Source organism: Sminthopsis crassicaudata, chromosome 4, assembly GCF_048593235.1.
Source record: "Sminthopsis crassicaudata isolate SCR6 chromosome 4, ASM4859323v1, whole genome shotgun sequence".
NCBI lineage: Eukaryota > Metazoa > Chordata > Mammalia > Dasyuromorphia > Dasyuridae > Sminthopsis > Sminthopsis crassicaudata.
This window is the reverse complement of record NC_133620.1, coordinates 362,108,546-362,126,225: the sequence shown is the minus strand read 5'-3', so window position 1 is coordinate 362,126,225 and position 17,680 is coordinate 362,108,546. Positions and strand designations below refer to the sequence as shown.

The window sequence follows — 17,680 nt, the reverse complement described above, 5'->3', positions numbered from 1 at the left end:
TTCCCAAATATTTTATACTATCAACATTTGTTTGGAATGGAATTTCTCTTTGTATCTCTTGCTGTTGCATTTTGTTAGTGATATATAAAAATGCCGAGGATTTATGTGGATTTATTTTGTATCCTGCCACTTTGCTGAAATTTTGAATTATTTCTAGTAGCTTTTTAGCAGAGTCTTTGGGGTTCTCTAAGTATACCATCATGTCATCTGCAAAAAGTGATAGTTTAATTTCCTCATTTCCTACTCTAATTCCTTGAATCTCTTTCTCGGCTCTTATTGCCGAGGCTAGCGTTTCTAGTACTATATTGAATAGTAATGGTGATAGTGGGCAACCTTGTTTCACTCCTGATCTTACTGGGAAAGGTTGCAGTTTATTTCTATTGCATATTATGCTTACTGACGGTCTTAAATATATACTCCTGATTATTCTAAGGAATAATCCATTTATTCCTATACTCTCAAGAGTTTTTAGTAGGAATGGATGTTGGATTTTGTCAAATGCTTTTTCTGCATCTATTGAGATGATCATATGGTTCTTATTAATTTGATTATTAATATGGTCAATTATATTAATAGTTTTCCTAATATTAAACCAGCCCTGCATTCCTGGAATAAATCCTACTTGATCATAGTGTATTATCTTGGAGATGATTTTCTGAAGTCTTTTTGCTAATATCTTATTTAAGATTTTAGCATCAATATTCATTAAGGAGATTGGTCTATAATTTTCTTTCTCAGTTTTCGATCTACCAGGTTTAGGTATCAGTACCATGTCTGTGTCATAAAAGGAATTTGGTAGGACTCCTTCATCCCCTATTTTTTCAAATAATTTATATAACATTGGGGCTAATTGTTCTTTAAATGTTTGGTAGAATTCACATGTGAATCCATCTGGCCCTGGGGATTTTTTCCTGGGGAGTTGATTAATAGCTTGTTCTATTTCTTTTTCTGAAATGGGACTATTTAAGCAATTTATCTCCTCCTCTGTTAATCTAGGGAGCCTATATTTTTGGAGGAAGTCATCCATTTCACTTAAGTTATCAAATTTATTGGCATAAAGTTGGGCAAAGTAACTCCTTATTATTTCTCTAATTTCCTCTTCATTGGTGGAAAGATCCCCCTTTTCATTTGTAAGACTATCAATTTGATTTTCCTCTTTCTTTTTTTTGATCAAATTTACCAAAGGTTTATCTATTTTATTGGCTTTTTCATAAAACCAACTCTTGGTTTTATTTATTAATTCAATAGTTTTTTTACTTTCAATTTTATTGATTTCTCCTTTTAATTTTTGTATTTCGAGTTTAATTTTTGGTTGGGGGTTTATAATTTGGTCTTTTTCTAGCCTTTTAAGTTGTAAGCCCAATTCGTTAATCTTCTCTTTCTCAATTTTCTTCAAATAAGCCTCTAAAGATATAAAATTTCCCCTTATTACCGCTTTAGCTGCATCCCAAAGATTTTGATATGATGTCTCATCATTATCATTATCTTGGGTGAAATTGTTAATTGTTTCTATAATTTGCTCTTTCACCCAGTCATTCTTTAAGATGAGATTATTCAGTTTCCAATTACTTTTTGGTCTATTTACCCCTAACTTTTTACTGAATGTAGCTTTTATTGCATTGTGATCTGAGAAGAAGGCATTTATTATTTCTGCCTTCCTACATTTAATTTTGAGATCTTTATGTCCTAGTATATGGTCAATTTTTGTATAGGATCCATGAACTGCTGAGAAGAAAGTATATTCCTTCCTATTGCCATTCAGTTTTCTCCAAAGGTCTATCATACCTAGTTTTTCTAATGTTCTATTTACTTTTTTAATTTCTTTCTTGTTTGTTTTGTGGTTTGATTTGTCTAAATCTGAGAGTGCAAGGTTGAGATCTCCCACTATTATAGTTTTACTGTCTATTTCTTCTTGCAGTTCTCTTAACTTTTCCTTTAGAAAGTTAGATGCTATACCACTTGGTGCATATATGTTTAGTATTGATATGGCTTCATTATTTATGCTACCTTTCAGCAGGATATAGTTTCCTTCCTTATCTTTTTTAACGAGATCTACTTCTGCTTTTGCTTGATCTGAGATAAGGATAGCTACCCCTGCTTTTTTGGCTTTACCTGAAGCATAATAGGCTCTGTTCCAACCTTTTACCTTTACTCTGTATGTATCTCCCTGCTTTAAGTGTGTTTCCTGTAGGCAACATATTGTAGGGTTCTGCTTTTTGATCCAATCTACTATCCGTCTCCGTTTGATGGGATCGTTCATCCCATTTACATTTACAGTTAAAATTACTAATTCTGTATTTCCTGCCATCGTATTATCCCCAGATTATGCTTTTTTCCCTTGACCCCCCTGATCCCCCTCCCCGATATTTAATTTACAGACCCCCCTTGTGACGCGCAACCCTCCCTCTTTTTTTTTTTTTTTTTTTTTTTTTTTTTTAGGATCCCTCCCCCCTCCCTCCAAGTCCCTTCACTTATTCCCCTTTTCCTTTTCCCTTTTCCTCTCCCCCCTTTTAATGAGGTGAGAGAAAATTCTCTGAAAAACAAATATGTTAATTATTTACTCTTTGAGCCTCTTCTGATGAGAGTAAGATTCACACAATGATTCTCCCCCTCACTAAGTTCCCTCAGATATGGTGTATTTTCTATGTCTCTTCCTGGGATGTAGTTTCCCTCTTTTTATCACTTCTTCCCCTTTTTCTGAACCGACCTCCTTCCCTTTACTACACCCCCCTTTTTTTCTTTTATATCAGTAAAATCAAATTATCCTTGAGTATTTTTTATATACCCACAACAGAGTTACAGTTCTCAAGGGTTCTGTGTACCTTTTTCTGTTTCTCTTCAGTCTTGTGGATGTAGATCAAATTTTTTGTTTAAGTCTGGTTTTTTTCTTAGAAACATATAGAATTCCTCTGTTTCATTGAATGACCATCTTCTTCCGTGGAAAAAGATGCTAAACTTAGCTGGGTAGTTCATTCTTGGTTGCAGTCCTTGATCTTTTGCCTTACGGAATATCAGGTTCCAGGCCCTTCTATCTTTTAATGTGGAGGCAGCCAGATCTTGGGTGACCCTTATTGTGGCACCTTGGTATTTAAATTGTTTTTTTCTAGCTGCTTGCAGGATTTTCTCCTTTGTGTGGTAATTCTGCAGCTTAGCCACAATATTCCGTGGTGTTCTTTTTTTAGGGTCTATTTCAGAAGGACTTCGATGAATTCTTTCCACATCTACTTTCCCTTCTGTTTCTATTATCTCTGGACAGTTCTCTTTGATAATTTCCTGTAAAATAGAATCTAGGCTCTTTTTTTGGTCATAGTTTTCTGGAAGTCCAATAATCCGCAGATTATCTCTCCTAGATCTATTTTCCAGGTCTATAGATTTTCCCAGTAAGTATTTGACGTTGTTCTCCAGCTTCTCATTTTTTTTGTTTTGTTTGACTGATTCTTGGGTTCTCTGTGAATCATTCATTTCTATTTGTTCCATCCTGACTTTTAAGGAGTTATTTTCTTCTTTCACAGTTTTTAGTTCTTTTTGTAAATGCCCAATTTCGTTTTTAAATGAATTGTTTTGCTCTATTGAATTTTTTTCCATTTCCCTAATTTTTTTTTTGAGAATTATTTTCTTTTTCCAATTCAGAAATTCTATTTTCTTGAGACTTTTTTATCTTTTCCAATTCAGAAATCCTACTTTCCTGTGTTTTTTTAACCTTTTCTAATTCACTAATTTTGTTTCCCTGCATCTCCTGTGAATTCTTTATTTTTTCCAACTCCAATTTCAGGACGTTGTTATTCTCTATCATAACTTCCCTTTCCTTGCCCCATTTTTCTTCGATCTCCCTCAATTTCTTAAGAGCTTCTTCTAGGAGAGAGTTATGTGATGGGGGGCAGGAATCGTTCCCCTTTAGGTTGTTATCTTCTGAATCTTTGCTGTTAACTTCCTCGGGGTTGGATACCCGCTCTTTCTCTGTATAGAAGGAATCTATAGTTTTTCTAGCTTTTTTGCTCATACTTAAAAAATGTTTTGGGGTCTGTCCCTGGGGTAGGAAATTATTTACTTCTTTACCAGCTTCCTCCCAGACCGGATGGATGCAGCGGCTCCTGCGCCCGCGCTAAGAGAGAGCTCTGGGAGAGAGTTCCCCACCCCCTCCCTGGGAGTGCCTCAGAGGTGATTAGCACTGCTGTGCTTTGAGGGCGTAGAATAGTGAAGACAGCAAGAAGCTCAGCCTATGTGTCCGGGTGGGGAGTGGGTGTCTGCAGCAGGTGACGTGAGAAGCCCCTGCGCTCAAACTGGAAGTGTCTGCCAGAAACCGCGGTCCCTAGTTCAAAGGTTCCGCTTCTCTGGGACTTCCTGGAGCTGAGTTCCACTCCCTCCAGCTAAGCTAGGCAGTGTGTGTTGCCTTGGGCCGTATCCACCCACTTGTCAGTCTCTTAACTGTTCTCAGGAGGTAGCTGAGGCCACACCCCCTGGTGCCGAGTCTGCGGAGTCACCCCCAGGGTGGGGGGGTGGGGGGGAAATCTAATCTGAGTTTTAAAATATTTTGGCTTTCTCTTCTGAACTGCTAAATAATTAGCAGAGAAGAGCTAACAGCCTGTGCCAGATTCCTTTACCTCAGTGGCTTCTCCGATCCCAGAGCCCCTCCCAGCGCAATGGGCGCAGTGTGCCCCTACCCCACCGTCTGTGCTGGTCTTTCTTATTCCTCCCCTGAGAACTGACCTTTCCTGTCGAAACTCCAGATTCTCTTCAGCTGGTAAGTCGTGCTTCCAGTCCCTGTGGTATCCATCAGTCCTGAGCTAATTCTGAGACTTAATTTATCTAATTGGTTGTGAGGGAGTGAGGACGTTCACTGAGTCGTGTGTTTCTTCTCCGCCATCTACAGCTGATATTTTTTAAAGATGGGCCTTGAACCAAGGTTCCATCCTCCCCCCTTCCCAGCTTCAAGGTCAGCTCTTTATCCCCTATACTTCACTGGCACTGAGGATACAAAGATAAAACATACAAACAAATGATGCAGTTTACTCCAAACAGTCTTAGCCAACAAGGAGTTTACATTATACAAGGAAGACTATGTTCACAAAAGTAAGCCTTTCTCTAGAGAACTTTTAAGTTCCTAGCTGAGGATTTTGTCTCTACCTGAGAGGCAATTGAGGTCATCAAAGAAAGTTTTTGAATAAGACAGCCTAATAAGTAGAAAACCAGAGAATATTACTAAAAACTGCCTCAGGTATCATGCAAGGGCACACAGAGATTCAGAAACTATTATGTCTAGAAGAGACCATAAGTCATCAATCAGGTGGCCCAATTCCTCAATTTACTAACAGAATAAGAAGAGATCAGAGAAGTGAAGTAATTTGTTCCTTTAAACTAGAATACATGGAGTCTGGTGGCCAATATAATTATTCATTCCACCATAATTTCTATTCCTCAAAAAGAGGTAGACTATAGAGAATGAAGATGATCTAGTCACATTTTATTAGGAAGATATGGCTGACTATAAGTGATAGTATTTTATTTGAAGGGGCTACTAGTGGCCCAGTAGATGAAATCCTGGATATATAATCAGGAAGACCTAAGTTCAAACCTGGCCTGAGACACTTACTAGGTGTATGACCCTAGTTGCCTCAGTTTCCTCATCTGTAAAATGAGATAAAGAAGGAAATGGCAAGGTAAAACAGTATCTTTGCTAAGAAAATCCCAAACTGGGTCATGAAGTCAAACACAACAGAGCAACAAATTTTATTTGAAAGAAGATTTCTTTTGAAAAATGATTTTAATTGATTTCCTCAATCTCCCTGTAGGTGCCATCTTCCCACTCTCCTGGGGAGCAAAGACTTTTATAAATTTATTACAGTAAAGGATTTTAAAGAAAAAGTGTAAGAAGAGGTAAAAATCAACAAAAATAAATACTTTAGAAAAAATGAAATTATATTCAATGTTCCATATTACTTCTGAAAATGAATGGGAAGTTGGGTCTTCTCTGATCTACTCTGATCAAGACAAGGTTGCTTCTTTATGATTTTACAACATACTTTTTTTAAAATTTAGGTTAATGGTGAATGTTCTTTCCATTTATATTATTGCCACTCTGTCTATGTCCCCCAAAGTTGTAAAACATTATTTATTTTTCATTTCATTATAGATTCTTAAATAATAATGTATTCTGCAAGCCAAAAATTATATTCCAAAAGCAAAGTTATCTATGACACTAGGAACTTATAAGAGGGTGTAATGCAGTCTTATCACATTATTCTCATATTACACACTTTACTTTTCTAGCCAAACTAAACTGGCGTAGGGATGTTTAGCATGTTAATGACAGCACCAAAGTAGAGATAACACAAAGCTAAGTGGGATATCTAATACACCAGATGAGAGTCAGGATCCAAAAGCATCTGAAATAGGCCACCAGAGCATTGGTAAAAATCTATTATGGTGAACTTTAACAGGTGAAAATCTAGTCTTACTCTCAGGTTTAAAAAAAATGAATTTTACAAGTACAAGATGGAGATGGTATACAGCAATTAGCTGAAAAGGATCTGACAGGTTTAACAGACTACAAGCTCAACATGAATCAACAGTATTCATGCACTCTTACACTGTAGTAGGCAAGATATGGCCCCAGACAAATTTTGCTCTAAAACAGGTCTCATCTAGCTAATGTAAGCTAGTGTAAGATCTTATCATACATAGTTGTAAGCATTACAAGAATAGCATAAGTCTCAAAGAAAATGTATGGAGTTTATCTATATTGAGGGAGCACTGTCATTTCATAACTAAGGAAACAAAGACCTGGAGGGATGAAGTCATTTGCCCAACATCACACAGGTAGCAAGTGACAGAGCTGGGAATTGAACTGATGTCACTTCGTATACACACACACACATTCACACATTTATACAAACATATATATGTATATATACTTATAAACATATGCATATGTGTATGTAAGCACATGTATGTATATATATATGTGTTTGTGTATAATGTGTATGCATGTTTTTAATAGAAATTTGATAATTTCTGGTTCATTTGGTTTTTCATTTCTGACTTGTTTTTGTTTATTTGGCTCAGCTGGGAGAAATGGAGTTCTTTTTTCTCATGTTTCTTCTCTGATTAAACTGGCATATTCTGAATCTGCTTAAGCATAGAAAAGAACTAAGAAAAAACTCCCTTACCAATAACATTCTTTTTTTTATAATGTTAATGGCATCTTTTGTTCTAAAGCTATTGTCTGGTTCTCATCAACTGGCAAAAATAAAGAGAAGTTAGATTGTTTAAAATTCAGAAGCTAAAAGCTCTTCTGTTAAAAATTAAAAGCACCTATCACCAAATTCATACTTATCATATGAATAACTAAATTTTCAGGTAAAACTAATTTTATGAATAAAACAAATAATAGGCAATGCATTTTGCTGTTACTCAACAAGGTGCCTTAGATCTGTAATCATTTATTTTGCACTTTTCCTAAAACTATCCTGTGAGGAAAGTAGAGCAACCATTATTGCCTCTTATTTTACAGATGTAGTAACTAAGGCCCATAGTCACAGAACTAGTGTCAGGATTTGAATATCTTTTTAAAAAATTTATTGATATATTTCAATTTTACATTACATTATAATTTACATTATGTATTTTACATATATAATTTATATTACATTATAAACAGTCACAAATTATCCCTATTCTATGAGAGGTCTCTTCAACCAAGCAAAACAATTAAGTAAAATTAATAATTTAGTAAGCTCATGCAACTTTTTACATCTGTAGCAACACTCCCCCCATTACTTCTTAACTTTTTAGTGAACAGAAACCTATCTAATTAATTAATTATTGTTATGTATAATTATTAATTAATTGTTCATCTTTCCCATCTTCTACTCCACTGAGGAAAATTTTCATAATGAAGCAAAACAAATTTCCCCAATGAATGTATTAATACAAATAAATTATACATATATTATTTATACAAATATATGTTATAGATATATTAAAATATATTATACATATAGATGTACATTATATATATGCATATAAATTTGTGTTTCATTCTGCATCCTAATTCTAGCACCTCTCTATCAGCTAGACAGTATGTTTTATTATCAATCTTTTGAAATCATGGTCATTTCATTTTGTTAGTCATAGTTCTTGCAGATTTCAAAGTTATTTGTCTTTACAGTGTTGACATAAATTGTCCTTCTGGTTCTGTTAATTTCATTTTTTATCAATTTATTAAAAAGTCTCCAAAATTGTTCATTTTTATTATTAATATTATCATATAAATTGTTCTTATAGTTCTGGTTACTTCACTCTGCATCAGTTCATACATGTCATTTCATGTTTTTTTGACATCACTTATTTCTTCCTTTCCTATAGCACAATGATATTCTATCACATCCACAGATCATAACAGATTTAGCCATTCCTCAGTTAACAGGTTTCCTAACTTAAATCCAATTCACTTACATGTTATGGTATTACCTCCCTGATGCCATGGTCCTCTTTGAGAACAAAGGACAAACAACAATAATATTTAGTGCTTGGATTTTTGTCACTACAAACTCAAATAACTTGACTCCATTATATAACGTTCAGTCTATTATAACAGAATAGTGAGGGCTAAGAGGGCTAAGAGATATCACCTGTCTATCTTTTACAATTTACAGAGTGGCAGAGAATAACAACACTTTGGTTTGGATGTAATGTCTTTCTTAATTAATCATAAGATGATAACGATGATGAATTATGCATACTTAAGTATAAGATCACATTAGTATCATAGCTCCAGAACCAATTTAGGATTTCAGAGGTTATCACTTATAGAAGAAAATCTTCTAAGTCCCTGAAAGATTAAGTGTCTTGCTCTTGGTCCCGTAAGTAGAAAGTGCCAGAAGCCAGATTCCTCTGATTCAAAATGTCCCCTTTTATATTCAGTCACTGCGTTTCTCTCCGTCCTCCCTTCCTCCCCCCGTAGAGTCATAGAGTAGTCTGACTCGACCTCTTTCTCTTACATTTTATATATATATATGTATATATATATATGACATATCTCCCTGCACAGTCAGTTCCTGTGGGTCCTTTATCAAGTTTGTACAACACACATTGCTTGGGTGAAGCCAACCCCACTCAGGGTAGCAGCTGACCAATCAGCGCCCGCCCTCCACTTTCCTACCCGGTCCACTGTTAGGGTCTTAAACTCACCCCGCCCCGACCCCTACCTCGTCTAGCAGTCGGTAGATATGGAAGCCCTCTGATTCCACCAAAGACTCCCAGACTTTGCCTGCCGGAGTAGGGGCCTCCAGCTCAGCGCAGGCCTGCCGGAATTCCTGCTCCGAGAAGCCGTCCTTCTTTTCCATCCTGTCAGTGTGCAACTAAGGCCCCAGGTGGGAGGGAAGCACAAGGGAGATAGCCTGAGCGGGAGTGAGCCTGAGATGCTGAGGGGCGGGGCTGAAAAGGGGAGAGCAGAGATGAGTGAAAGGGGGAGGACCAGGAAAGGAGACTGGGAGGGACCGACCGGGAGGAGAGTTAAAGAAAATGAGGAAGAAGGGCCTGGGATAAAATGGAGTGGGAGAGAGGAAAAGGAAATTATTTGGAGGGAGAGGTAATAATGATAATAACAACAATAACAATAAGTATTTATAAAGTCCTTTAAGATTTGCAAAGCATCTTACAAATATTATCTCATTTTATCTTCACAATCCCTTTGGAGGTAAGCATTATAATTGTCTATTTGTCAGATGAGGAAACTGAGGTCAGAGACTGAGTTACTTAGTCACACTCAGCTAGTGTTTGAGGCTATCTTTGAACTCAGGTCTTCCTGATTCTAGATCTAATGCTCTATGCTCTATGAATAGGAAGAAAGAATAGAGAGGAAGAGAAAAGGAGAAGACTAGAGGGAAGAATTAAAGCCGAAAGAGAAAGAAATATATGGGGCGGGGCTGAGAAGGGAAGAGCAGAAATGAGTGAAAGGGGGAGAACCTGAAAAGGGACCTGGGGGGGCTGGCCAGGAAGAAGGTTAAAGAAAATGAGGAAGAAGGGCCTGGAATAAAAGGGAGTGGGACAGAGGAAAAGGAAATTACCTGGAGGGAGGAGTAATAATAATGATGGAAATAACAACACAACAACAATAATAACAATAAGCATTTATAAAGTCCTTTAAGGTTTGCAAATCATCTTACAAATATTATCTCATTTTATCCTCACAATGCCCTTGAAGGTAAGTATTATAATCATGTCCATTTAGCAGATGAGGAAACTGAGGTCAGAGACTGAGTTGCTTAGTGATACTTAGCTAGTGTTTGAGGCTATATTTGAACACAGGTCTTTCTGATTCTAGATCTAATGTTCTATGCTCTATGGATAGAAGGAAAGAATGGAGAGATAGAGAAAAGAAGAAGACTAGAGGGAAGAATTTTAAAAAGAAAGAAATATGAGACAGAAAAAGAGTGGGCACAGAAAGAAGAGGGAGCTAGAGAATGAAGTTGGGGATAGTGAAGAAAACATGAGTCAAGATATCACCAATGAAAGTTTCTCTTAAGGGTCAAAATATTCAATACAGAGAAGCAGTGATTAATGCAGGGGTTAGAGACACATTCAAAAACTTAAATGAATTTTTAAAAGAGATATATGTATACATTGTCAGATAGGAACACTTCATTGCTTAACTTTTTCTTTGTTAAAATGGAGAATTCAATTGTGAGAGATGAGTATGTGGAAATAATTGATGTAAAAGCAAATGGCACTTATATATTTTAAAAATTAAATCATTGTTACAAAGCATAAGTCATGAAATTGTTTGTCCTTCATTTTAGAAAAGGACTAATGCCATCACAGGGTCATACCGACTTATTGTGAATTGGATTTAAGTGAAGCAGAGTTGCACAAAGTCATCAACCTCATTTTTTCTTCCTCAGTCACCAAAGTTTAGTGGTTGAACAATTGCTAAGATGATTAGCAATGACCTGGGGTGCTAAGGATGATCTCGGCGTCTTCAATGTCTGACCAATCTCTAAGTGCTCTATAGCACTTACTTTGGCCACCTTCATGGCAGATGGAACAAATTGTTATCGATCCATTCATCTGGGGAAAGTCTTCTCATGCTTGAGGTAGACATAACTCCATAACTCACCAATAGATGTGTTGACCATCAATTCCCCTCAAGTTTAGCCTTTTTACACAGATGGTTTACTAGGTAGGGTATGGCCACTGAACATATTACAGCTTCTTAGATGAATCAAGTGGACACCAAAGGTGGATGGATGAACAACCGAGAAAGGGTTTGGCAAGCCCTTACATCAAAATCCCTGGTCCTTAGGAACACCCCATAACCCCAGATCACTAAGTACCAAAGGAAAGATAAATATATTTGGAAATGAAAGTAGTTTAATAAGAAAAAGTATCTATAAAATATTTTACATGACAAAAAGCCCATGCTTTGGGGGAGGTGGAAATACTCAGGATCTCTGAGCGCTGCCAGAAGGGAGCCACAAAATAAGGAAAAGGATAAAGGAATTAGAAAGAGAAGTAAAAAGTATCTGATTATTTGGTCTGAGTGTTCTGCCTTATTTGCAGAGTCTTTCTCTGCCTAGTTATTGTTACATTCCTATGTTTCATGCTGGTTATTTCCTGAGAACTCCTGGTTTCCTCAATGAAGAGCTTTATATAAATCAAAGAAATGAGCATAGAACCTTTTTAAAAAATTAAAAATAAAAAGCAAAAGATCAAAAAAACCAGATAATTTTAAATTTGTTCCATACTTAAACACATCAAGAAATAAAGAGTAACTAAATCTTAGTTTACAGTGATTACCAAAAAAAAAAAAAACCAAAAAAAAAAAAAAAACTGTAGGCCCTTGTAGAGAGCCCTTAAGCAACAACAGCCCTGAAAGAATTTTTTTGGATATTGGTAAGTTTCCCAAACTTTCTTAACAATATCTCAGTAACCATTTCAACCTGGAAGCTCACTCTATCTTTCTATCCTATACAATCTCTCCTTTTGATTGTCTGGTTCCTTCCAGAACTTCCATTTTAAGGAACCCAAGCCAACCAAGTCTTCACTCCCCTCCTGGCTTCACTACTGACTCCAGGGCTTTCTCTATAATGCTTCTCCATGACTTTTCAGCTTCTTTTTATGTGTTGTCTTGTCTTCCTTCATTAGAATGTAAGCTCTTTGTGGGAAAGTATTGTTTTTCTTTCTGTTTGCATTTGTATTGCCAGTTCTGACAGGTCCCTAACACATTTCAATTATCATTTTCAGGCATGCCCTACTCTTCATAAGTCCATTTAGAGTTTCCTTTGCAAAAATAATGGAGTAGTTTGCCACTTCCTTCTGCAGCACATTTTACAGATGAGGAAACTGAGGTAAACAAGGTTAAATAACTTGCCCAGGGTGAAGTCTGAGGCCAGATTTGAACTCAGGAAGATGTCTTGCTGACTACAGTCCTGGCACTCTATCCACTCTACCCCCAGCTAGCCTATTTGTTTAGCAACTGGATAAGGCTCAGAGATGTTTTGAATTGGGGAGATACAAAAATCTACAAACTCCTTACACAGTAGTGGTGCTATGACACAGAGAATGGAGGAGGTGAAGGACAACCACTGAATAACTTGGCTCTTAACACATATACCCCAGGGGATATGAACAAATCACCAGAGCCAAAGGTGCTTCCCTCTGAGTAGGTATCAGCACCACCTAGTGGTTTAATGAGCAAGAATGTCAAGAGTGATGCAACTTGTTCCTCCAATGACATGCTTACTTGTTGGTTATTGGACAAGATGTTCACATTTACACTACAAATACATAATTTAGTTAATATTTATAGATGATCTTAAACCCATGTGATTCTTCATACCCTCTGCCCCCATTTTCCCACCACTCTACTACTATCACTGTAGAAGCAGAAAGGGTTGAAAGAAGATTTAAGAGCCATTTTCTACTTTTTTTTTTTGTTTGTTTTATGAGTTGCTGTGGTCAAAATATTTGTTATCCAAATGGTTAGATTAGTGGTGATGAGTTTACAGTGATAGATTTCTCTATTCTTCACTAGGCTGGTCCTTTAAAAAAAAAAAAAAAAAAGATTAGTGTTTTAACAGACCTGTGTGCAAAGTTTCTCCAGTATGATAGAACTTACACTCCATTTATATAGCTTTCACAATGAGGCCTAAGATGTAGAAATTTGTCATTTCCTCCATCTATCAATTTACCATTGTTTGGCAACAATGGCTTCTTTAAATAGATTAGTTTGGAGTGTTTGATTATATGCTAAACTGCAATGGATAATGAGAGCATGAAGAGGTTGTGACACATTACAAATAAGGAATTACTAAGGAGAATCCATGTGAAGGAAGTCATCTAAGTAATGTCCTATTAGAAAGAAAAAAGCATGGGTTGATCACATGATGAGTGAGGAATGATCAATGAATAGCTTCACAATCTCCATTGTTATCTTCACAGTCTTCAAGGGTCCTATCAGCTCCTCTCTCTGCTCCCTCCCAACTTCCCACTTTCTCAGCTAAGAACCTTGCCTCTTATTTTACCAAAAAAAAAATTGAGACCATTCACTATGAACTCTTTCTTCTCTTCTTAATCTCCTGTCTTCTTCTGCCACTTTCTCACATGAAGTGTGGGATGAAATGGCCTACTCCACATTAAGGTTAACCCCTCTACTTGTTCAAGTCATCCCATTCTATCACCATCTCGTCCAATAATTTGTCCCCTCTGTCATCTTTCCCTATCTACTGGCTCATTTCTTACAGCTAACAAACATGTCCATGGCTGCTTCCCTATCTTGAAAAACCTTTACTTAATCTTTCTCTTCAGTGCTTTGTAGATAAAGGCTATCTGCAATAGATGCCTCCAATAGATTTCTTCTTGCTCTTCTTAACCCCTTATAAGCTGACTTCTAACTTCATTATTCCATTGAAATTCTTTCTTCGAAGTTACTAATGAACTCTTAGTTGCCAAATCCACTGACCTTTTCTTAATTCTTTCTTCTTGACCTCTCCATAGCCTCTACATTATTCATAGCTCTCTCTCTCCTCCTTGATTCTCTCTTTCAAGGTTTTTGAGAAATCATTCTTTCTTGATTTTCTTTCTATCAACAGCTTTTTCTCTGTCTCTTTTGCTGGATCCTCTTCCAAATTCTCTAACTTTAGATGTCTCTCAGGGTTCTATCCTGGGTTATCTTTTTTTCTCCCTCTTTACTACTTCATTCAATCTGCTCCTATGGATTTAATTACCATTTCTATGTTGATAATTTTCAAGTCTGCTTTGCCTGCCCCAGTCTTTTTCTGACCTCCAATCTCACATCTCTAACTGTCTTTCAGGTATTGTAAACTGAATGTTCAGTAGATATTTTAAACTGTCCAAAGCAGAATTCAGTGCCTTCTTTTTTCTCCCCAATCCCTTCCCTTATACTTAGGAAGCAGCCGCATCTTCCCAATATCTCAGGCTTGCAACCTAGGAATCATCCTAGGTCTCTCATTATCTCTCGGCCCTACCATATCCAAGCTCTCCTCTGGCACTGACATCATTCTAGTGCAAGTCCTCTTCACCTATTGCCTTGATTTTTGCAAAAATCTGCAGGTGGGTCTGCTTGCTTCAAGGCTCTCCACTCCAATCCAACTTCCATTCAGTTACTAAAGTGATTTTCCTAATACTCAGATTTTATCATGTTACTACCCCACTTCCACCTCTGTCATTCAATAAACTCCAGTGTCTTCCTATTACCTTCAGGAACAAATACAAGATGTATTCAAAGGCATTCCTAAACTAGCCCATTCTATCTTTCATTATTCTTATACTTTATTCACCAACACACTGTAGTCTTTGATCCAGTGACATTGTAAATTCCTTGAGAGTAGGGACTTTCTTTGGCCCTTTTCTATATCTATAGCATTTAGCATTGTACCTGGTATACAGTAGGCACTTAATAAATATCCATTGATTGATTGGCACATTGGGTGAGGCATTCTGATAAATATATAAAAACATGGACAGTAGTGCCCCAGGATGAACAGATATTTGTGAGTTATAAGATATACCATTGGAGGAAATGTATCCATTTATGAGATCACAGCTTTTATAATAACATTTTTCAAAGGACATCATATTTTCATTTTCAAATCTAAAATGTTTTAAAGGTAATTTCATGACCCCATATTTTAGAATCTTTAAGGAAAGAGTGGTTAATGATTATATTTTATACTTTTTTTTGATTTATTATATAATCTACCTGTACAGATTGTGACTTACATTACCTTCTTATCCTATCTGACCCTCCCATAAATTCTTCTTATAGGATCCATAAAATACACCTGAGTTTTTTTAATATTTATTATACTTTATGGACACAAATGCAATAAAGCTGCCTGTCAGTTGTTCTTCTTACTATCTGCTTCTTGATTGAGTCAGATAATAGCTTACAGAATCTCTGAATTGCCACCCATTCAGTGGCATATTTACCTCTCTCCAATTTACCTTTCTAGTGTAAACCCTTAATTTGAATGAGCCTTGCTGCTTAGTTTTCTCTCTTAGGAACATCTTGCCTCTTTCAGGATAAGCTGATCACTGAAATTTCATATGTATATTCAGTTTTTAATACTCAAAACCTTAATTTCCTCAGTTGCCTCTCTCCTCTGATCAGAGGGAAAACCCCTCCCCAAACCTTCCTTTATAAAGGACTCATAAATTTGAGCTAGGTGACATAATGGGTATAATACCAGTCTGGAGTCAGGAAGATTCATCAAATTCAGCCTCTTACTAGTTTCTTGTCCCTAGACAAGTCATTTAATTCTGTTTGCCTCAGTTTCCTCATTTTTTTAAATGAGCTGAAAAAGGAAATGTTAAAACACACCAGTATCTTTTTTTTTTTTATTTTATATATATATATATATTTTATAATATTATCCCTTGTATTCATTTTTCCAATTTACCCCCCCTCCCTCTATTCCCTCCCCCCGACGACAGGCAATACCATACATTTTACATGTGTTACAATATAGTCTAGGTACAATACATGTGTGCGAATATCACTTTCTTGTTGCACAATAAACATTAGAATCCGAAGGTACATGCAACCTGGGCATACAGATATTAGTGCTAACAATTTTCATTCCCCTCCCAGTATTTCTTCTCTGGGTGCAGCTACCTCTGTCCATCATTGATCAACTGGAAGTGAGTTGGATCTTCTTTATGTTGAAGATTTCCACTTCCATCAGAATACATCCTCATACAGCATTGTTGTTGAAGTGTACAGTGATCTTCTGGTTCTGCTCATTTCACTCAGCATCAGTTGATTTAAGTCTCTCCAGGCCTCTCTATATTCCTCCTGCTGGTCATTTCTTACCGAGCAATAATATTCCATAACCTTCATATACCACAATTTACCCAACCATTCTCCAACTGATGGACATCCATTCATCTTCCAGTTTCTAGCTACAACAAAAAGAGCTGCCACAAACATTTTGGCACATATATGTCTCTTTCTGCTCTTTAGTATTTCTTTGGGATATAATCCCAGTAGTAGCGCTGCTGGGTCAAAGGGTATGCACAGTTTGATAACTTTTTGGGCATAATTCCAGATTGCTCTCCAGAATGGCTGGATTCTTTCACAACTCCACCAGCAATGTATTAGTGTCCCAGTTTCCCCACATCCCCTCCAACATTTGTCATTATTTGTTCCTGTCATCTTAGCCAATCTGACAGAACACACCAGTATCTTTGCAAAGGAAACTCCAAATTAGAGCTGGACATGAGTGAAAAATGACTGAACAACAAAACTTTCCAGGTAACTCTGGAAGTAGTCCTGTTTAGTTTTGACTCTACAGAACATTGTGCTTCTGGGTCATGTGCTCTCTGATAGCCCTTTTTACCACCCCAACTGCTTTTCAGCTTCCTTGGTATATTGACTTCCTTTATTAGACTTTAAGCTTCTTGAGGGCAGAGACTGTCTTTCTTTTTCTTATTTGTGTCCCCAGAATTTAACAAGAGACTGGTAATATGTTTACTGAATCAAATAGCATTATTATATATTCCTCCATTTCATATAATCTGTGGTTTAACAAGACTATTCCATTTTGTCCCATTTTGTAATTCATCTCACATCACTTTGCATTTGGACTAGTTAATCCCCATGCCAGGAATTCACTCTTTTCTCACCTCTAATTCTTAGAATCCCCAGTTTTCTAAAAATTCAATTTTAAGGACCAACTTTTTCATGAAGTCTTGTCACATCCTTCAAAAATATCTCCTACTTATTTTGTATGAATCTTGTTTAGATAAACACAGGTCTTATCTAAAGGAATAGAAGCCACTGGAGAGCAAAGCCTATTTAATTGTTTTCCTCTTCATTAGGTGATATAGCAAAGAAGTAGGGAACTGAAGGGAATGATTGAAAGGATTTATCACATATAGAATATGCAATTGATAGAGAGTACCACAATGCTATTTCTTCTTCCCTTCCTCTATCTCTTCTCCCCCCCTCCTCCTCCCCCTTCTCTTTCCCCTCTCCTTCTTCCCCCTCTCCCCTTCTCTCTTTTCTATCCTTCCTTCCTCCCTCTTCTTCCCCCACTGCCTCTTCTTTTTTCTTCTTCTTCATTTTCCTCTTCTTTTTCTTCTTCTTCTTTTTTCTTCTTTTTCATCTTTTTTCTTCTTCATTTTCCTCTTATTTTTCTTCTTCTTTTTCTCCTTCCTC

General features: G+C 36.6%; 1 protein-coding gene across 1 annotated transcript in view; it reads right to left on the bottom strand.

The window, feature by feature from the left end:
• Positions 1-9,421, bottom strand: part of PCTP (phosphatidylcholine transfer protein) — a 70,005-nt gene extending 60,584 nt beyond the window's left edge. Inside the window, exon 1 of the mRNA XM_074261846.1 lies at positions 9,207-9,421. Coding sequence (XP_074117947.1) covers positions 9,207-9,344 — 138 coding nt within the window. The 5' untranslated portion in view covers positions 9,345-9,421. The remainder of the gene's footprint in view (positions 1-9,206) is intronic.
• Between the last annotated feature and the right edge of the window lie 8,259 nt (positions 9,422-17,680).